This window comes from Hyperoodon ampullatus (assembly GCF_949752795.1).
Source record: "Hyperoodon ampullatus genome assembly, chromosome: 12".
NCBI classification, from domain to species: Eukaryota; Metazoa; Chordata; class Mammalia; order Artiodactyla; family Ziphiidae; genus Hyperoodon; species Hyperoodon ampullatus.
Window position 1 is genome coordinate 59,323,126 of NC_136925.1, and position 21,525 is coordinate 59,344,650.

General features: G+C 38.9%; 2 protein-coding genes across 2 annotated transcripts; both read left to right on the forward strand.

Annotated features, from left to right (window-relative positions):
• Positions 1-13,771: 13,771 nt before the first annotated feature.
• Positions 13,772-14,827, forward strand: LOC307061558 (trace amine-associated receptor 9-like; the record flags this gene model as incomplete). The annotated part of the gene is given in 4 exon segments (XM_079716739.1): positions 13,772-14,029; positions 14,031-14,177; positions 14,179-14,415; positions 14,417-14,827. Coding segments are annotated over 4 exon segments (1,053 nt in total).
• Positions 14,828-18,155: 3,328 nt separating this feature from the next.
• Positions 18,156-19,182, forward strand: LOC307061144 (trace amine-associated receptor 6-like; the record flags this gene model as incomplete). Its single annotated transcript, XM_079716157.1, is given in 3 exon segments — positions 18,156-18,174; positions 18,177-18,959; positions 18,962-19,182. Coding segments are annotated over 3 exon segments (1,023 nt in total).
• Positions 19,183-21,525: the final 2,343 nt, after the last annotated feature.

The window sequence follows — 21,525 nt, forward strand, 5'->3', positions numbered from 1 at the left end:
AACAACCTAAAAAACAAGAGGGGTGGGCTGAGGTGGGGTGGAGAGGCATCTTGGAATATTTTATGTAGGTGTAAAGGGCTTAATGCAAACCAACTAAGGACAGGTACTTTAAAGATCAAAGAAAGGTAGTGTGTCAAAGTCTCCAGGCCAAATAGAAAACCAACTACGATGAGCCTCTGAATAAACGTATACGGTTCCTCTACTATAGAAATATATAACTTCAGTTCTTCTATATTCGGGAGGAGAACTTTAAAGCGCGTTTTCTAAATCCGGGCATTAAAAAGAGGAAGAGGTCAATTCGTGTCCAGCCTGAGGCAGAAGCTGTTCTCCTCAGCTGGGCCGGAGTGCCTCGGGCTCCGGCCCCGCCCCGGAGCGCTCAGCCCACTGGTGCGCCTGAGCGAGCGCGGCCGGGGCGGCCGGGGGACGCGGCGAGGCTGCGGTGCAGCCGGCGCAGGGCGGGCCGGGCTGACTGGGCCGGCGGCACCAGTCGGACCGCACCGCGCACACGCGCCGGCCTGGGGGGCGTGGGGAGGAGCGCGCTCCCGGCGCTGGGGCAGCACCGGCCCTCCGACTCCTGAAAGCCTGCCGCGAAGCGCAGGGCGGCAGCCACCTGACAACGCGCGCAAACAAGGTGGCGCGGCAGCCACGGGGACACGCGCTTTCGGGGCGCCCAGCCAGGGACACCCCCTCCAGAGGCTCCTCTTACCCCGACCTCCTCGGCTTCCTTCTCCTTCTTTGGCCCCGGCCACCCAAGGGCCCCAGAACCGCCAGCTACGAGCCTCAGCTGATGGGTGGAGGCGCTGGAACGCCCACTGCGCATGCTCTCAATCCCTCCCTGGGAAGGAGGCGGGGATAACCCCCCTCTTATTGGCCAGCGGGGTTGAGTGACAGCGGCCCTTCCCCGCCTCCTCTGGTTCTAAGCTAAGGAATAGGGGTTCCAGCAAAACTGCAAGGGAGGTATTTTTTGAGGCCTGACGTGTAGATGGTGAGCGCCTTATCCTGCGTGTAAAAAACAAGAGGAGGGAATGGAGAGTAGCTGTTTTCTTCATCAGGTGATGCCGGCCTCCCTAGACTCGTGTCTTCAGCCCGCCCCATTAACTCACGCCTGTCTTGTTTCCTAACCCTTAACCTCAGTAGAACATATTCGCAAGTCCATTAAAAAATGTGAACGCAAATACGCAGTTCTAGCAGGAACAATGCGTGGAGTCATTTCCGTGTGCTCACTTCGTAACCAAGTTTTCGTAGCACATTCAAGTCATTCTAAGCATCCTTGAAGGGCAGGAAGTAGTTTCAACAGGATTTGAAAAGAGCAGAGAATGTTCTCATGATAAATATTCAAACATAAAGTAATTGTTAGATAAAAAGCATCAGTTGCTTCAGGTGAGAGAAATACCAAATTAATTAATTAGGCCTTTGTCTGTATTAAGGCAATAATATTTTCTGAAAGGATCATCAGGACATCAAAAGTCCAGATGGACTAAGGTGGAAAAAAAACCTAAAACCAGAATATTTTGAATTGGTACCACATGAGCAAATTCTAGTTTGTTTGGAATTATACATACATATGTGCATAAGTGAGTGCGGTCAACCAACGATAAGAAACATAAGAGGATCTCCGTTTATTTTTCATTTTTCTACTTTTAAGAGAGAAATGGGACAAGAAAATTCTTCTGTTTCTCATTTTTTCCAGAAGAAAACTGTGGTATAAGTGTGTTGGTATAAGTGTGGTAATAAGCAGCAACTTATACTCTGCCTCTGTGAAGAGGGGGCAAGAGAGAGATGGGCAGGCTGGCCAAACAGAAGGCACACACCCCATCGAAAGGGGCAGCATGATTCAGCTAGAGCCGATTGTAGACTTTTAGGAATATTGGCCAGTGGGATCAAGTTATCTGTTTTGTCAAGATACAGTGTAAATTCTAATTTTTATGTGAAAAATCTTTTTTTCAGTATTCATAAGTTTTTATAAAACATTCTGTGATCAAATAAAATATGTATATCAGCCTTTGTAATAGGCGATAGTTTCATCCATAGAGTATTAAAGCTGGAGAAAGCCTACCAGAAAAGCTACCTCTAATTCCTCATTTCACAGATGAAAAAATCTGAAACCCAAAGAAATGTCATCAAAATCACACAAATAATTATGAGAAGCACAGATCCAGATGACCTAATTCAGAATCTTGATTTCTTCCTACCATATAATTCACTCAGCATGTGTTCATTGGGAATCTGCCATGTGCCAGGGACTGCGACAGGCACTGCAGATATCAAGATGAGTAGGATACAGTATTTTCCCTCAGGTTGCTCAAAGACTGAGATCCTTCCCAGAACACTGCAAGAGATGCTGTGATAAAGATTTGTACACAGCACAGAGGGAGCCCAGAGATGAGGACGACTTACTGTGGGGTCAGGGACCGTTCCAAAAGGGAAGTGTTAATAGAATCCTGAAAAATGTGTGAGACTTCACTGGGAAGACAAGATGGGAAAGGACATTCCAGCCAAAAGGAAGAACACATAAAACTTCATAAAATCACAGGCAAGTTCAAACTCTCAGGGATCTCTTCTAATTTTCATTAGACTAAAGCAGAGTGGGTGGAATGGAGGGGCATGAGACTAGAAAATCAAGTGGAGTTTATATAATGAAAAGCCTGTATATCATGTTAAATGAATATCTAATAGGAGTTAAACTATGAAAGCAAAAGTGTGATGTCCTCATAATTCCATGCTCTGAAGAAACCTTTGGAGAATGGGCAAAAAATAAAGGGAAATAAAAGTGAGAGAGAGTTTTGACCACTTAGGAGGCTGTTGCAATGGTAGCATCCCCCAATTAATAATTTCTCCAATATCAGAGATATTGAAGGACTGTAGTAAGGCAAATACATTGGAGAAGAGGAGGTGAGGACTGCTTTGAGAAATATTTAAGAAGACTTGGAAATCAATTAGATATAGAGAATGAAAGAGATGACTCCTCTTTTTAAGACACAAAACTGAGCATAATGTAGCTGAGATCTAAGATTGCTGATAAAGCAATTGCAGTTTGAGGATGGAGGTGGTGAAATGAGGGAGCAAAGTGACAGTAAGTTTAGCTTGGGACGTGTTGTGGTGTTGAAGATTCTGGGGAAGAGAGACTCAGAGATGTCCAGTGTCCTACAGGTACTTGAGAATGTGAGCTGGAGTTCCGGATAGAGTTCTGGTTGGAGCTACGGGAAGAGATGAGCTCACTAACCCTAAGGATGGGATGTTGTGGACTTTCTATGTTTAAGGGAGGGCAGAGGAAGAAAAACCATGAAGAGGAGTAATCAGAGAGATAGGAAGTAAACCAGGAAAAGGTGTAGTAGAGAATGAAGGAAAACATTTCAAAAAAGAGGGAATGGTCTATGATAGCACATGTCACAGAAAGTTCAAGTAAATTAAGAACCGAAAGTTGTGCATTGGAGTTAGAAATTAGGAAGTGGTTGGTAAATTTAGGAAGAGGCATGTCAGTCATTCAAGGAACTATCATGCAAAAAATTTACATTTACGTAGTGTCTGCTGCGCTTTCCAAACATCCTATCATGTTTGATAGAACCCTGGACTGTGAGAGGGGACATCACGAAGCACTGTTGAAGAACTGGAGGCTTGGTGGTCTCTTCAGGTCACCCTGCTAGTTACTGACTGAATGAGGACCAAAGCTCAGTTGTGTGAATCCTCCTCCTGGGCTCCTTCCGATTTCTCATGTTTCAAAATATGAGTGGATTTCTTCCAGGTCTTTTGAAAACTAGGAATAAGATTTCACTCCTTTGTATCCTTTGTATTCAAGTGAAAAAAAAATAGGTATAGTTTAGGTAGCCCTGCAAAATTTAGAGATACAGAGGATAAATGAATGCCAGAAGAGTTCCTGATATTTATGGTATCCCACCTGAGCATCAGCCTGCTTCTTAGTGAAACTTAGCCAGGTGCCTTGAACACAGCAGGGATCAAAAATTCTGCCAATGTAACAGGTGATCATTTCACTTCTCCCCAAACAAATCCTTTATACTTGCAAGAATTCCCTATGTCTGAAGACTTGTGATTTGGATTTTTCAGAGCTAGTAATTTTGGGGATTTGGGTCTTCTTGGAAAGAATTCAAAGGGCAATCAGAAGTAAGTCTTTGACCGGGAATTGTTATCTGCATACTTGTATCCTTATTAATATAAATACAACCTAAATAACCTCTGCCATGTAGGCTAGGGAACTCTTCACTGCTGTATCTCCAGTGTTTGGAATAGCAATTCTAGCAAACAGGAGACAATTGCTTGTTCACATTATAGCCCCTGAACTAAAATATTTTTTAAAAGGCCCACCATGTGATCTTGTGGGACAGCCAGAGAAGTAAAAGACACAAAAAGGAAAATACAAAAAGACAAGGAATTTAATGATAAATGAGAGGTACAAGTGTACCTGTGAAAGTTTGTTTTTGATTATAATGTAGGGGAAAACCAAAGCTGTTTTAAGAAATCTGTGCTAGATTAAAAGGCACTTTAGGAACTTCCCTGGTGGTCCAGTGGTTAAGACTCCACGCTTCCACTGCAGGGGGCCACGGGTTTGATCCCTGGTCAGGGAACTAAGATCCCACGTGCTAAGATTCCACATATTGAGCAGCATGACACCCCCCCCAAAAAAGTCATCTTAAATTAATGTCTAATAAACTAGAGTTTGTTCCATTGTGCTTTGTTTTTAAGCTCCTCTCATCTCCCTCTGCAGTCTGCTTGTTTTCTAAGACCACTCTGCCCCTAGTTATATGCCAAGCACAGAGCAGATTTTGCTTTCACATTTAAACATAGAGCTAATAGGAATCCCACAGAAATCTTACCTGGACCATCATAGCATGACGATTGGTATGTTCATCTCTAATTTTATCTCCTACATATTATCATGTGTGCCCTCTTCTCTCTGTGTCCCAGTCCACTACAATACCTTCCTCATTGGCATCTGTCCCTCCAGCTCTACTCAACGTCATTATCCTCAAAGCCACCACTGGGTATTTGAAGCGCAAATCTGAAAACATCACTCCAGGCTTCATGCCATCACCGTGATTGCCACATGCCCCCAAATGTACTTCTTAAAAATAAAAGTGCTGGGGCTGGTCAGGGGTAAAAGGTTGTATAGATTAGGGGGAGGAATCATAGAAGGGCATCTATAGAGAAATGTCTGGAAATCTTATTACGATGCCTTCCTGAAGATTTGAGGTGCATGTTTATAAATTAAATGCTCTGAGAAGTGGTTCGGTAAAGAAACAAGTATAACTTTCTTTAAACCAGTATTTTCTGAATGTATTTGACCATAGAACTTTTTTTATACTTAATGGCTGTAGAGATCTACATGGTATCTATTATGGAAAACATTGCTCTCAAAATCAAATCCAAGCCCCTTAACATGGCATATAAATAAGGTGATCATACATCCAGTTTGCCCAGGACAGCCCCAGTTTAGGCTGGTTTTTCCAGCCTTCTGTCTCTGAGCACTCCCTTTCCTTCTCAAAAGTGTCCCAATTCAGATGATATATTATATGGTCACCTTATATAAAAGGACCTATGTGATCTGAATTCTGCCTTTCCCTGCACCAAAATTTATGCTTTGGAATATGCTAGCTTAAAGAACTTCTCCATCTCTTTCTGCTCCCACTTCCTTCCCACCAGCTCTCCAAACCCACACCAAGGGTTCCCTTATTTCTGCGCTTTGCTCTATCAGTTGCCTTTAACTAGAATGTGCTTTCTTCCTCCTCGTTTTTAAAGTAAATTCCATTTTAGAATAATTGTAGACTTACAGAAGAGTTGCAAAAATAGTACAGAGTTCCCATATACACCTCACGCAGATTCTCCCAGTGTTAACGTCTTACATAACCATGGTGCATTTGTCAAAGCTAAAAAATTAACATTGGCATAGTACTTTCAATTAAACTAATGATTTGGATTTCCCTAGTTTCCCACTGATGTCCATTTTCTATTCCAAGATCCAATCCCACATTGTATTTAAATAGCATGTTTCCTTTGTCTCCTCCAATCTGTGACAGTTTTCTGTCTTTCCTTTTTTGTCATGAACTTGACACTTTAAGAGTACTGGTTAGGCATTTTGTTAGAAAGTCCCTCAATTCAGGTTTGTCTGATGTTTTCACGATTAGACTGAGTTACAGATTTTTGAAAAGAATACCAGGGAGGTGAAGTGTTCTCAACATATCATTTCAGAGGATACATGATATCAGAATGATATGTCTTTTGGTGATATTAATCTTCACACCTTGGTTAAGGTGATGTCTTTGAGTTACTATTTTTCCATTTCTATGCTATACCCATTAGAAGAGAATCACAAAGTCCAGTCCACAATCAAGAGGAGGAAAATTGAGTTCTACCTCCAGAAGGGAGGAATATTAAAAATTTATGAACATATGTTGAAACTACCACAAGAACTAATAAATATTTGGACAGAGATCCTTTGAGGCTAAACCATCAGAGGCCACAGTTATTATTATGTAAAGAAAAAGTTTTCAAGTGGATAGTTATGGAAAGTACCTCTCACATCAGGTGCTTGATAATAAGAAACTTTCTCAGGCTCCACCCTACCTAGTTTCTTAGGTAGAAACTAAGAAACTGCTGTGATTGCTTTTCTCAACTTCATGTACATAGCTAATTATTTTTTGTAATTTTGCCTTCTTTTTCTAAAGAAAGATCCTGACCGTGAATGTTTCATCTAGCTCTTTACACATTTTTTTGTTTGTTTATTTGGGGTTTTTTTGCAGTACACGGGCCTCTCACTGTTGTGGCCTCCCCCATTGTGGAGCACAGGCTCCAGACACGCAGGCTCAGCGACCACGGCTCACAGGCCCAGCTGCTCCGCGGCATGTGGGATCTTCCTGGACCGGGGCACGAACCCGTGTCCCCTGCATCGGCAGGCGGACTCTCAACCACTGCGCAACCAGGGAAGCCCCTCGGAGTCTCTTTGACTGGAGAACTTTCTACAATAAATACCATCAACCTGGCTCTCCCAGGGTCCTTCCGTCACTCCCTCCTTGTCCCCCTGAATACTCCTCCTCTCTCTTTCCAGAGTTCTTATCTCAGAGTGCTGTAATTGTTTACTTGGCCTCTCCCAAACTAGACTATGAACAGGCTAGGGGTTGTGGCTTTTATCTGCACTCTTAGCACCTGGCATGGACGCCTGGCTCTAGAAGGATCTTAGCAAGTATGACTGGAATGGATGGGCTTGATTTTTCTGACCGAGTTTAGAGCACTTTCCTTTCTAACAGTGCTACTTCTCCTGCGGCAGTGTTTCTCAAAAAGTGTTCTGTGGAATGGCAGAATCATTTGGGGTGCTTGATTTGAAAAGCACATTTCACCTCAGTCCTAGAGATTGGAACTTCTGGGTGCAGGGCCTGGAAATCTTAAGCTCCTCATGGGATTCTAATGAAGACAAGTTCAAAAACCTTTCTTTGACTTGTTTGTATGGAGGGGTAGCTTGGAAAGGAGAAAGTGGATAGTCCCTAACTGGCGTGCTTTCAAAGGGTTCGGCCTGGGCCTCATTTTGGGGAGGTGGTAGGGTGGTGACTCATTTTTGAACAGACAATTCCCTTCTGGGCTTTGACTTAATTATCTTTTGTTTGGTCAGCCCAATATTGCTCAGAGTGACCACTAAGGGGCAGCAAGGTACAGGGGAAAAATGAGAGGGTCATTAAAACATCGGAGACCTTTGAAATAGGTCAGTAAGAAAGACCTGTCTAGAAATAATGAGTTAAGATGCCCCAATCCCCTTCATACTTTTACTTACTATTTTAGGAATTTAATTTTCAAGCATCATAATTTATATTGTGTTAAGTAAATGATTACTCGATTTTGGATAAAATTCCCTCAAAACCAGGAAAATAGTGTTTAGAAACACAGTTTTTCTTAAAACCAAAGAGACTATCCCAAATGAAGATATGTTCTAACACTGATAAGAAGTGGAAATTTTTTAAATAGTTGTAAAAAAAGTATTATATCATTTGAACTATGTGATGGAGCATATTGTATCCTAAGATTTTGATCAAGAAAGAATACTGGAAATTTCAGAACCATTATTATACCTAACTTGTTCCATGGATTATAAAACAAATCTAGCACCTTGGACAATTTTATTCATAGTCTGGAATTGTAAAGTCATTAATAACTCACATGTGATCTGAGAAAAGCAATTTTATCGTGTTATAGTGGCACTTACTAGATGCCTGACACACAGTGGATCTGTAATGAAGAATCGTTCCCTCAACATTGTTAGTTCCCTGGGTGACTGATTATGATATATGATGATGGCCCCAAATAACTCCCTCTAGTCTTTTGAGTTCTACACAGATTTATCCATTAGTCTACTGGACAGTTCCCAACTTAATTGTCCTTAAACATCTCAGCTTCATCATGTCCCAACTGGAAATCCTCTCCCCTCTCCACGCCCTACCCACACTTTCTCCTCCACCTGGTGTCTCAGCCTGAAAGCAAGGAATCATCCTGGAATCCTCATTGTTCCTCATTCACAACATTGAATCCATTTGTAGGTTGTTCTATGCAGAAATTTAACTCACTAGAAAGATTTAGGGTAGATCCCCAAACCTACAGAAAGGCAGAAGAACCATAATTTGGACATGCTTGAAGGACATGGGTTGGCAGGGAACTTGTGGGAAAACACAGTCTTTCTGGCCTGGAGATCCAAGGTAACTGTGGTGACTGGGAAGAGTATGGGACTCTCAGAAAGAAAAGAGCCAGATTGGAGGATCCCTAAATTCTGTCCACCTACAGCTCTGGTTGACGCCTGAATGACACATGTGCCAAGCAGATTAAAACAGGTTAGATAAAGACAACGGGTCTGAAATAAGAGGAGATACCCCCCAGGAAACAGAGTCTACTAAAACCAAAGAGGTAATACTCACCAGAGAAAATAACTCAGAGGGTTAAAACCAAAAATAAATGGAGACCAGCCTTGAAAATTCCCCGAGCAGACAAAGCCAGTTTAATCATACAAACAAAGCTTAATTTAGCTTAATTTGCAGCACTAACTTGACCTGGGTCTTTCTTCCTTATGCCTCTAGGAAATCACAAGCAAGCAAAACTTGAACTATTTCCAAAATTCATATAAAGTAACCACTAACCAATTCCCCATCATTTAAGAAAATTCTAATACTATAACCAATCACTGTGAAGAATTAAGTCACTGCCTTCTGGATAGATAAGCTTTGAAACCATATACTCCTGAGCCTTATTCCAAGTTTTGGTTTGAGTGCTCCTGGCTCACAAACTGTCTTTTGATGTGGGCACAATAAACTTTCATTAATCACCACTTTCATGATTTGTTGTTGCTTTTATTGATACTCCTGCTATTTCTGAACGTTTGAGAAGAGGCTCCAAAAGTTAATATTCACAATGTCTGGAATACAACCCAAAATTATCCAACATACAAAAAACTAGGAAAATGGGACACATTCTTAAGAAAGAAGAAAATCAGTTGAGACCAACCCTGAGATGATAAACATGAACTAGGAGATAAGGAGGTCAAGGCAGTTGTTATAACTACCCTCAATGAAGTAAAACAAAATATGCTACCCATGAATGAAACATGGGAAATCTCAGCAGAGAGCTGAAGGCAATAAAACACCAAATGAAAATTCTAGAAATGACAAAAATATAGTATTTGAAATAAAAGATTGCTAGAGGGGTTTAGCCAAAGGGAAGTTACAGGGAAAATAGTAGTGAAGTTGGAGATAGTTCATGAGATATTATCCAATATTAAGAAGAGAGAGGGAAAAAAAGATTGGAAAAAAGAATGTGGCCTCAGAGAATTGTTAGATAATATCCAGTGGTTTAACATAGTGTAACTGCAGCCCTAGAAAGACAGGAGTAAGATTGCTGTCAGACAGGAGCAGAAAAAGTATGTGAAAAAATAACAGCCAAATATTTCTCCCCATGCCACTTTAGGATTTCTGAATTTCTAAAATTTGAGGTTCTGAATAATTAAGTACTACTATTTGAGTATGAGTTTTTCTAAACCTGAGGTCTGTGTTCTCCCCCCACAGCCCCACCGAGGACTGTGTCCTTAATTACCCCACTACTCTGCCTTAATCATAGGTGCTCACTAAATTAAAAAATAAACTTTGAAAAGCAAAACAAAATAATCAATACTATTTTCAGGGCAAGAAGTCCAGTTTTGCTAGGCAAAATGACCTAAATAAAGCTTGTATGCTGAAAAAGCTCTCGAAATTAAAGTGCTGTGATAGGTCTTTTTTGTTTTGTCCCTTTAGCATAGGCCTAATCTGCCCAATACAGTTGCAACTAGCCACATGTGGCTATTTTAACTTAAATTTGTTAAAATTAAATTGAATTAAAAATCAGTGAGAAACCACATTTCAAGTGTTCAATAACCACATGTGAACAGTGGCTGTCATATTGGACAGTGCAGATTATAGAATGTTTCTTTCATCACAGAAAGTTTTATTAGATAGCTATCTCTGGGCTAGACTATATGTGATTCAACTCAATTAACTAACAAGAGCATTGAATCAACAAGGACATGAAACCTTGTTTCCTCTGATCTAAAGCTTCAAAACTTGTCCAAGAATATTTTAGGGAATCATTAAGACTCTTAAGCAAATGTTAAAAATCTAAGGTAACAATATGGACCTGATACTTGGCATATATTTTCTTTGGCATCTCTCCTCTTAGGGACTCACTGTGTTCCTGTGTTGTCCTCTGACTGCTTTATGTTTCAGGGCCACCCAACAAACACTTCTTTTCTGAACCTTCTGTTGTACAATGAACATGTCCAGTTTCTCAGTCTCTATGCTAGGCAAGAATGGATTGTCTATGGATATAATGTGATACTAGATATGAAAAATATTCTACTACATTGCCCCTCACAGTAAAATACACTTTCCAGAGAGCTGTTAAAGATGATGCTTTGCTAAGAATTTCCAGCGTCATGGAAAGACAAAAAGAATTTAAAGGAGCTATTTATCACATCTTGCCAAGGAGGACTGGTGGTATTACTGTGTCTGTGCTCTTCCTAATTAACCATTTATATCTGTAGAAAATAGTTCTGTTGCATTGGTTAAACTCTATTTCAAAATGCTTTATCTAGACTCTCATCAAAATTCCCCTCCCCTCCCACCAGATTTAGCATCCATTGACGATTCACTCTGAATCAATATTATTGTGATGGTTCCAAAATTATGATGCTCCAACTCCAGTACCCCCTCCATATGTATCAGTTGCACTTGGTATTCTACTATAATAAAGAGCCCTTCTTTATCTACCTACTGATCTGTCTATCTATCTACAATCATCTCTCTTTCTTTTTCTCTTTAATTAATATGGTGTCACAGTTTCTCATTTTTTTCTAATAGTTTATAATTTGTTTTTACTCTCCCTAATTATTTTAGCACTCAAATTGTCCCATATTTGGCCAGTGGGAACCTACTCATGCTGTAACAGCGTCCTTATGAAAGTGCTCCAACATTTAAAAAAAAGTGTCTCATATAAAAATATATTCCAGTTTCATCCTGTACTTTCCCCGTCCCATGGCTTGGATGAATCATTTCTTTGAGAAGCTCTAGTTCCTTTTACGGGTGTAAAATATTAAGCACCAAGATGTGGGTCTTAGGAGTGCTCATCTCTCCTCAAGTGTCTGCTTCTAGGGAAGGGTAAGATTTGAGACACTCTGTAAGACTGAAGCCTGCTATTTTAGGGCCCAAGTGGAAAGACCTGAGGAAGGGGTCTCTCTCCTTTTGCACAACAGCAGCATTACCAGTGAAGTGGGGAGCCTAAAGCTTGGGGAGATAAGCAGCCTTTACATAGACACTCAGACTCTAAGGCAGGATACCATCTATGGTGGCAGTGTGAAATTTCTTTAGCCAGCTCTAGAATAAGACAAGAGATGTGGTGGACTTTATCTGGAGAGCTGGGGCAGAAGAAGAAAATATGGGGTGTCAAATGGTCTTTTTATTGGGTAAACTGACTGGTGAGCACATGGATGCACCCACCTTGGGAATCTCAGGAGTAACTGGGAGATGCTCTCTAAGGAGGAGACTTAGATTTATGCCATTAAGCCAGTAAGGGCTTAAATAAGTATAAACTTGAGGAATAAAAATAAAAATGAGGGGCTTCCCTGGTGATGCAGTGGTTGAGAATCTGCCTGCTGATGCAGGGGACACGGGTTCGAGCCCTGGTCTGGGAAGATCCCACATGCTGCGGAGCAACTAGGCTCGTGCGCCACAGCTACTGAGCCTGCGCACGTCTGGAGCCCGTGAGCCACAACAAGAGAGGCCACGACAATGAGAGGCCCATGCACCTCGATGAAGAGTGGCCCCCCTTCGCCGCAACTAGAGAAAGCCCTCGCACAGAAACGAAGACCCAACACAGCCAAAAAAAAAAAAAAAAAAAAAGTAAAAGTGAGTTGATTTAAAATTCATGGACTAGTAAATCCTGAAAGTACCACAGGCGTATATATACACATACCACACATACACAAACATTTAAAATTCACAGATTAACAAAGCCTATTTACTAGAGAGTATAGATATATAGATAAAAGATACACAGGTGTGTTCACATAGCCTTTTTTTAAGAACCTGCACTTTCAATAGAGGACAGAGCTCTGGTACTAGATAATGGCAATACAAGTAGTCTAGTCTCTAGTTCAATTAAGATATAGATGCAAGGTTGTACATTTTCATGGTTAAATGAAGTAAAAAAATAATTAGTCACTATTGTTTGGTGAGCTCTGTAAAGTGTTTGAAGACTGTATTCCTCACTATAAAAACAAACAAACACCGGGAGAAACCAAGTTGGTCATTACTTGAATTTTGGAGGACTTAGCATGAATCCATTCCCACCAGAGACATGGCTAATCTAGAACCTCCCTCCCCACCCTGCCCCAAGACCATCCCGGGCGTTGCCTACTCCTCTGTGGTAGGTTTAAAAATATACTGTTTTTTAAGGATGGGAAGGTAAGGGGCTAGGTGAGTTATAGCTTATTTTAATCAATCTTACTGATTTTAGACATCTAAAACTGGCTAGTAGCAGGGAAAATACTTACACACTGGTTATATATTAGTATCAATCTGGTAAGAATCGTTCTCCAAATCATCTTAAGCTATCCAGACCATGAAGGAATACAAAAAGAAAACCCCATAAACTCTGAAAATATAAGCAATAGAAGAAATCTGTTCCCCAAATAAGTTTAACAAGCTATTATGAGTAAATGTTTCCTCAGTCTTTACAGTCTATACTATAGGGATTTTTGAGGCTATAATTTGAAGAAGATGTAATTTATTTCTTCCTTCTTCAAAGAATGAAGTATAGTTTATCATTACTGCTGAAATGACTACTTAGGGGTGATAGCTTAGTAAATAAAACAGCCTTTGGTAGCTTAATTAGTTCTCAACTCAGGTGGTTACAGGCAAGATTTCAAAAGGTAAAGTAAAACAAAAAAAGGATTTTCTAGTGATTAGCTAATTACATTTTATAAAACATATCATTGGACTAAGTATGTTGACTATAATTTTAATGACTTTCTGCAACAAGTTTTCACTCTAAATATATTAAAAACTTGGGAATACTTTTTGGCAAGACCAAGAGGTTATAGTTAATATGCCCCTCAAAATGGGAGAAAAGTTACTAGCTTTCATTTTAACTAGAAATTGTTTTCCTCTCACAGAAGCTTTTGAAATTGCCATCTTCTTCTTGTTTTATATTGCTGAAATAGGGAATTTGAGAACCTTGAAATCATTCAAACAAGAAGGCAATGGTGAAAAATTTCTCCCAAGCTGAAGCTGTGGAACTCTGCTACAAGAACGTGAATGGGTCCTGTCTTAAGATTCCTTACTCAGCAGGTCCTCGGGCAATTCTGTGTGCAGTCCTCAGTTTAGGGGCCCGGCTGGCTGTGTTTGGAAACTTACTGGTCATTACTGCTATTCTTCACTTCAAACAGCTGCACACATCTACAAAGTTTCTGATCGCATCCCTGGCCTGTGCGGACTTCTTGGTGGGAGTGACTGTGATGCCCTTTTAGCACAGTGAGGTCTCTGGAGAGCTGCTGGTACTTTGGGGAGAGTTACTGTAAATTTCATACATGTTTTGATAATTCCTTCTGTTTTGCTTCTTTATTTCACTTATGCTGTATCTCTATTGACCGATATTTTGCTGTTACTTGATCCTCTGACCTACCCAACCAAGTTTACTGACTTGGTTTCAGGAATATGCATTGTTCTCTCTTGGTTCTTTTCTGTCACATATAGTTTTTCTATCTTTCACACAGGGGTCCATGAGGAAGGGGTTGAGGACCTAGTAGTTGCTCTCACCTGTGTAGGAGGCTGTCCGGCTTCAATGAATCAAAATTGGGTTCTAATTTGTTTTCTTCTATTCTTTATACCCACTGTTGCCATGGTGTTTGTTTATATACAGTAAGGTATTTTTGGTGGCTAAATATCAGGCCAGGAAGATAGAAAGTACAGCCAGCCAAGTTCAGTCCTCCTCAGAGAGTTATAAGGAAAGAGTGGCAAAGAGAGAGAGAAAAGCTGCTAAAACCTTGGGTATTGCTATGGCAGCTTTTCTGGTCTCTTGGCTTCCATACATTACTGATGCTATAAGTGACGCTCATATGAATTTTATAACTCCTCCTTATGTTTATGAGATTTTAGTGTGGTGTGTTTATTATAATTCAGCTATGAACCCCTTGATATACGCTTTCCTTTATCCATGGTTTTGGAAGGCAATAAAACTTATTGCAAGTGGCAAAGTCTTAAGAAGTGATTCATCAACAATTAATTTACTCTCTGAAGAAACAGATGTATATCGGTAAGATTATAGCAGGGACTTTAATGTGGGGGCTTCCCTTCCCTGGTGGCGCAGTGGTTGAGAGTCCGCCTGCGAATGCAGGGGACACGGGTTCGTGCCCCGGTCCGGGAAGATCCCACATGCCGCGGAGTGGCTGGGCCCGTGAGCCATGGCCGCTGAGCCTGCGCGTCCGGAGCCTGTGCTCCGCAACGGGAGAGGCCACTACAGTGAGAGACCCGCGTACCGCAAAAAAAAAAAAAAAAAAAAAAGCTAATGTGGATTAAGGTCAAGTGCAAAATCAAACACTTGGATCTAGAGAGGCAAGTGTAATCATTTGCCAACTAGGAGGATATTAACATTCAGCGGTTAGTTGTTCTAAAACATTTGTTTTCTTCATACATTTTGACATTTTTTTAGCATTTAGAAATAAATGAATCGGATTTGCTGATTATTTTCCATTTCGTATTCTTTTATGCTTTTCTGATTCTCTACCTTTGCGTCTGAAATTTCTCATTGTTTCTTCAAATAATTTGAATTTTGTAGATCCTTCTATCCTTGTTACCAATGTTTATTTGTCCAAAATGTATATAGGGGAAAACAAACCCTTGCCTAACTTGAAGGTGGATTTTGGGGGGACAAAAATCTTCTTCCAAAGTATACTTGGTTTGAGAAGTAAATACAAGGTTATAAATTCCTGAAGCTTTTGTTAATCTACAAGGACTTTAGAAAAAGCTGCAATGGAAATTTCCCAGTGAATCAAACATTGAAAAACACTGAAGCTCTTGTGTTTTCCAAACCCTGGTGATGCCTCCTCTCCATTTTACAGACACTGTGTTCAAAGAACATGTACAGTGATTATATGATTACACTGCATTTTACTTTTGGAGGACATAATTTATTATGGTCAAATGAGCATGTGGACAAAGAGATGGTTTCTGTACTGCTTTTCTTTAGCAATCTGAAGTAAAATAAGAATTTTATAAAAAGGCTAATTCAAATTAACATTTTTTTCACTTTTGAGTTCGTTCTTTGTACTAGACACTGTATTTGGCATTGGAAATGTAAAACCGAATGACCCAAATATAACCAAGAATTATTTCAAATTAGCAAGTACCCAAACTGGTATTGTAGACTCTAGGAAGAGCTTCAGTTTTCTCATCTGATAATTTCTTAGTCACATGAATTTTAATTCATTTTAATTAAACATATACATTGAGTGTTTAAGATAGAGTAAAAATTTGAAAAAAACTAATAATAGGGTGATTTGCCTTTTCAAGTCTTTGAATCACAGCCTTAAATCTTTGTTTATGTAGCTAGCTGATTTTCACAGACTATTCTGTAGCAAACTTGTTTTTTTTTTTTTTTGGCCACGCTGCATGGCTTGTGGGATCTTAGTTCTCTGACCAGGGATCAAACCCAGCCCATGGCAGTGAAAGCGCCAAGTCCTAACCACTGGACCGCCAGAGAATTCCCTGTAACAAACTTGTTTCATGAAATGAGAAGAAGAGATCACTAAGTAAATAGAGTTACATAAACATTATGTGTTATATGTTTTATTAATGAACCAGTTTCGAAATACTTTACACAAGATTAAGCTGTTTCACATTTGTGCATTAATACCTTTCAAATAGAGCTGACAGTATTTAGGAGAAGAAAAGGTAAAGGTAAAAGAGGATGAAAGGTATTTGCAGCAGAATACCTGTGTGGTTCAGACCATGATGTCATGGAACAGGTCTACTGGTCACCATTCAAAAGAGCACAGTTAAGGTCTCCCACACTCACTCCCCAAGAAGTGTCCCTTTGACGGTGAGTCAGGATTGTTGTCTTCATAGAAATGTGTGTTCCTTCCATAATTGCAAGTGTAAACTGACACTGACACACATAAATAATAAGGAAAACCATTTGGGGGACTTAAAATATATATACACTCTTCTGTTCACTTGCACTATGTAGAGTGTAATCTTTAGATGAACTGATTGCAGAAATAAATACTGTCCAGTGATGTTTTTGAGCTCTTATTCACATCCGTAAGTGAAGAATACACTGCAAATGTACTCTTTATTTTTCTACTTTCCTAGAAATTCTTCATAAATGAAGTCTTTTGATTAATAAAACACACTTGGTTATTTTTCCCCCAGACTATCTAGATGATTACTACAGCACCACTCCTTTCTTCTACATCTCATTTATTTATACAAATATATTAACTTCTTGGCTAGCTGAATACCAAATTGCTGCAGAGCCATGAATATATTTGGAACAAGACACACTGAAGATGGAAGTAGGCAATTACTACAAAGATATAATTAATCCACTCATGCCCCAGGTTGTAGACTTCATAAATACTATGTCTCTCACATATATATATTATATTAAAAATATGTGTTTATTTTTATTAATAAAATACACATTTATTTTAAAATATTACTGAATGCATAATTGCTCTTGTCCATCATGTATTTTTCTCAACTGGTTGCTACTAAAAGTACAGCTGCTACTTTAAAAACGTATTGTGTATTTTTAAAAAATACTGAAATGGAGTGTTCAGACATAGAAAATTACAGAACAGTTGCTGTCATTTGCCTCAGTGTTGGTTGGGATTAGAGCAAATTTATTAATTAGTGGCAAGGCTGTGAATAATTCTTCAATAACAAACTACAAAGACAGAATAGACCATCATTAACACCTAGGTCCTCTTGGAGAACTACCAGTGTCACTGGGCATTGCTGTTACAGCATTTCTTCATTTGTTACTGATGTCATAATTGATGCTTACCTGAATTTCACAGATTTCCCATGTGTTTACAACCTTTGAAGGTGCTATGTTTATTTTTCTTCAGCTGTAATGCTCTTGACTTATGTTTTCACTCTTCTTTTTTGACACATGACAACCTACTTAAATATCAGTCTTGAAGAATGATTCTTCAGTATTACATTTGCACTTGAAAAAAGCAGGAACAGGTGACTTCTTAAATTTGGAATTATTACATGTAATTATCCATTGCAAGGAAGAAACTCACAGGTGTAAATGACCAGGTATTTAAATTTCTTCAATTATTCAGATAATGTGATTTCTGGACTGATGAAAAATCATAGAAGATTTGCTTAGAGTTACCTATCTGTGAAATTTAGACATAGTTACAGAAATAATTATGTAAACACAGAAAGAATACATTTCTAAGTTTAAAAAATTCTTTTAATTACTCTTCATAACAAAATGGGAAATGGATGTAACATGAGGTAACTTTTAAACGTAGTACTCAAGTATGCAGTTTTATTTTATATTTTTAATTTACAGAATTGAAAACCATTTTTCTGAAGGCAGCAACACAGCAGGCATCAAACTGCAGAACCATGACTAGCAACCTTTCCCAACTGATATTGTGCAGCTCTGCTATGAGAATGTGAATAGACCTTGTATTAAAACCCGCTACTTGTCTGGATCTCGGGTGATTCTGTACGCAGTGTTTGGCTTTAGGTCTTTATTGGCTGGATTCGGAAACTTCTTGGTGATGACTTCAGTTCTTTATTTCAAGCAGGTGCATCCTCCAGCCAATTTCTTGATCAACTCTTTGGCCTGCGCTGACTTTCTGGTGGGTGTGACTGTGATGCGCTTCAGCACGGTCAGGTCCGTGGAGAGCTGCTGGTACTTTGGAGCCAGATTTTGTGCCCTTTACAGCTGCTGTGATGTGGCATTTTGTTACTCTTCCCTCTTCCACTTGAGCTTCATCTCCACTGAAAGGCACATTGCTGTTACTGACCCTCTGGTCTATCCCACCAAGTTCACGGTGTCTGTGTCGGGGATATACATCAGCATCTCCTGGATCCTGCCCTTTACTTACAGTGGTGTCGAGTTCTACACAGGTGCCTATGATGATGGGCTAGAAGAATTATCTAGTGCCCTCAACTGTATAGGAGGTTGTCAGACAGTTGTAAATCAAAACTGGGTGTTGATAGATTTTCTATTCTTCTTTATAACCACCCTTGTTGCACTGATTCTCTATGGCAATATTTTTCTTGTGGCTAGACAACAGGCTAAAATGATTGAAGATACTGGTGGCAAGACAGAATCATCATCAGACAGTTATAAATCCAGAGTAGCCAAGAAAGCAGCTAAAGCCCTGGGTATCACGGTCATAACATTTATGATTTCATGGTTACATATAGTACTGGATCATTAATTGATGCCTTTATGGGTTTCCCAACCCCTGCCTATATTTATGAGATTTGGTGTAGGTGGGCTTATTATAATTCAGCCATGAACCCCTTGCTTTATGCTTTATTTTACCCATGGTTTAAGAAAGCCATCAAAGTTTTTGTGAGTGGTTGGGTTTTCAAGAACAGTTCTGCAAGCATGAATTTGTTCTCTGAAAAAATATAAGCCATTGGATTGCGGAAGTTGAAGATATCTTTACATTTTCCAAATGAAATGAGTTTTTTAAAAAGCAAGTAAGATTGTTAATGAAGAGTAAACAAATTGCTTTTCAGATTTAATCGAGTAAGTCAATGATTTTCAGTCTTGTTACTTCTCTAAAAATATTTGAGTAATAAATGTTAAATACTTGTTAAACCGTTGCAGAGCTTAGCATACCCCACTCCCTGCAGACACTCCCCGTCCTTTTCTTTTTTATACCACCGACTCTTCCCTTTGTAACCTGAAAACCTCTTTGCTGTCTTTGATTTCCATTCCTCTCTTCCTTACAATTTGTTCTACTCACTTCCAAGTTGTCAAAAATTTCTGTGATTCGCTTTCACCGGGCTGTTGCTTTTTTTTTTTTTGTAATGAAACTTATCAAACTGACCAATATTAAAGGAGAGTTCATCGACCATAAAAATTAATTTCTAAATAAGGCTAAATTTCATATGGATGATTTGAAAATTTTGAAATTGACCTGGTGATATTTTTGTAATTTCCCAATAATTATGACATGAAATACGGTGCTTGAGAATGACCCACTAAATTGGGGAGGAGAAATGGTACCTCAATTTCAGGAGCATCACCTTTATACTTTACCTTCTTGGTGATGTGAACATCCTTGAGCATTTGATAGAAATATATTTACTAACTAATGGTTGACACAATGGTAATATTTTCTAGTTTCCTCAAATCTGTGCACTTTCCTGCTCTGTCAGTTACTTCTCTCTTTCAGGCCTCCCGTACCTGTCTTACATTTTCTACCAAACTTAACCTTTTTTTTTCACTTTCAAAAGTTTCTTTGTTCCATGTTCCCTGGTAATGTTATGTATTCCTTTTCTTTCTTTGGACTCGATTTACTTTCATTTTCTGCGCGTTGTTTCTTGGCTTCTGGTATTTCTGGAAATCCTAAAGGTCTCTAGCCCTACACATCAGCCATTTCAGACTCAATGCGATACTCATACTTTACATTTTGAGGGATATTTTGTAAATGTGGGAAAAGTCATGAGCAAATGGTACAATTCCTCCAATAGTAATTATCCTTTTATGTAATAGTCTTCTCAGTCCATGAGGTTTTTTGTTTTACCTTCCAGTCTTGATAGTGGGCAATTTTCTGTTATGTTTTTCCTATAAACTATTGTGAGTTTATACATTGTCTGTGATAAAAATGACACTGTTACTTAAGTTATTAGAAAAAAGTGGATAATGTAGAAATGTTGATGTTGTATAAAACTTTCTGAAAAATTCTTAAGCATCTTGCTTCATGCAGTTCACAAAATCAAAACTGATTTCTTCCAGATGTTAAAAAGCTAAAAGATAACATAGCTTTCATAGTTTTTATTGGTGGAATCATAACAGAAAATCCATATAGATTCATGCACTAAATTTAAATTTTTAAACTTTAAAAGAAAACAAACCCATGTGAAGGAAGAAAAGGCAAACTTGGAAACTATTGGCAGCATATATGATGAAGAAAGGATTAGTAGATTTAAAAATGTAAAAGCATTTTACAAAACAGTAAGATAGAGACAAACATTCTGCTAAACAAATAAATATTCAATTTTACAGAAGTATGGCTAATAAATACATGAAAATGTCAAATGTTCAAATAATCAAAAATACTAATAAAAGTGTAATAGAGCTTCATATCTCAAATTGGCAAACTTTAGAGGGATCAATAATATCTGATATTAACTAGAGTGTGGGAAATTGAGCACTCTCGTGAGAGTTGAGCATGCTCATATACATCTAGGGAAAATATAATTTAGTATCTTCTTTCTGAGGGGGATTAAGATATTTATGTAAAATTTTAAATCATGCATGTCATTTGACACTCTAATTCTATTTCTGGCAATTAATCCTAAGAAAAGAGTCAGGCAAAGAAGCAAAGATGACAGGGACATGCATTTAATATCTCTTAATTATTAACTGGAAAAAGCCTAGACCAATATGGGATAAATTAAGGAAATATGATCCACCTGTGCAATAAAATGTTACAAAGCCGAGAAAAAAAGCTAAGAAGTTCTGTATCAATTGACATGAAAAGCCAACCACAATGTATTTTTTGACTAAAATCAAAACAAAACCAGAAAACTCTGACCCAGCTTATAAAACAGCATATGTAATATGGCCCCCATATATGCATATACTTCTATGTGCTTTTACAAAGTCTAACTTTATGTAGAATGGACAGTATGCGTATACAGCAGGAAGGGGGGCATTTAATTTGTAATTCAGCTCTATAATTTTAATGTTTGTGAAGAAATAAGTATAATTAAAATTGATATTACCAATATACTTCTCTCTTCT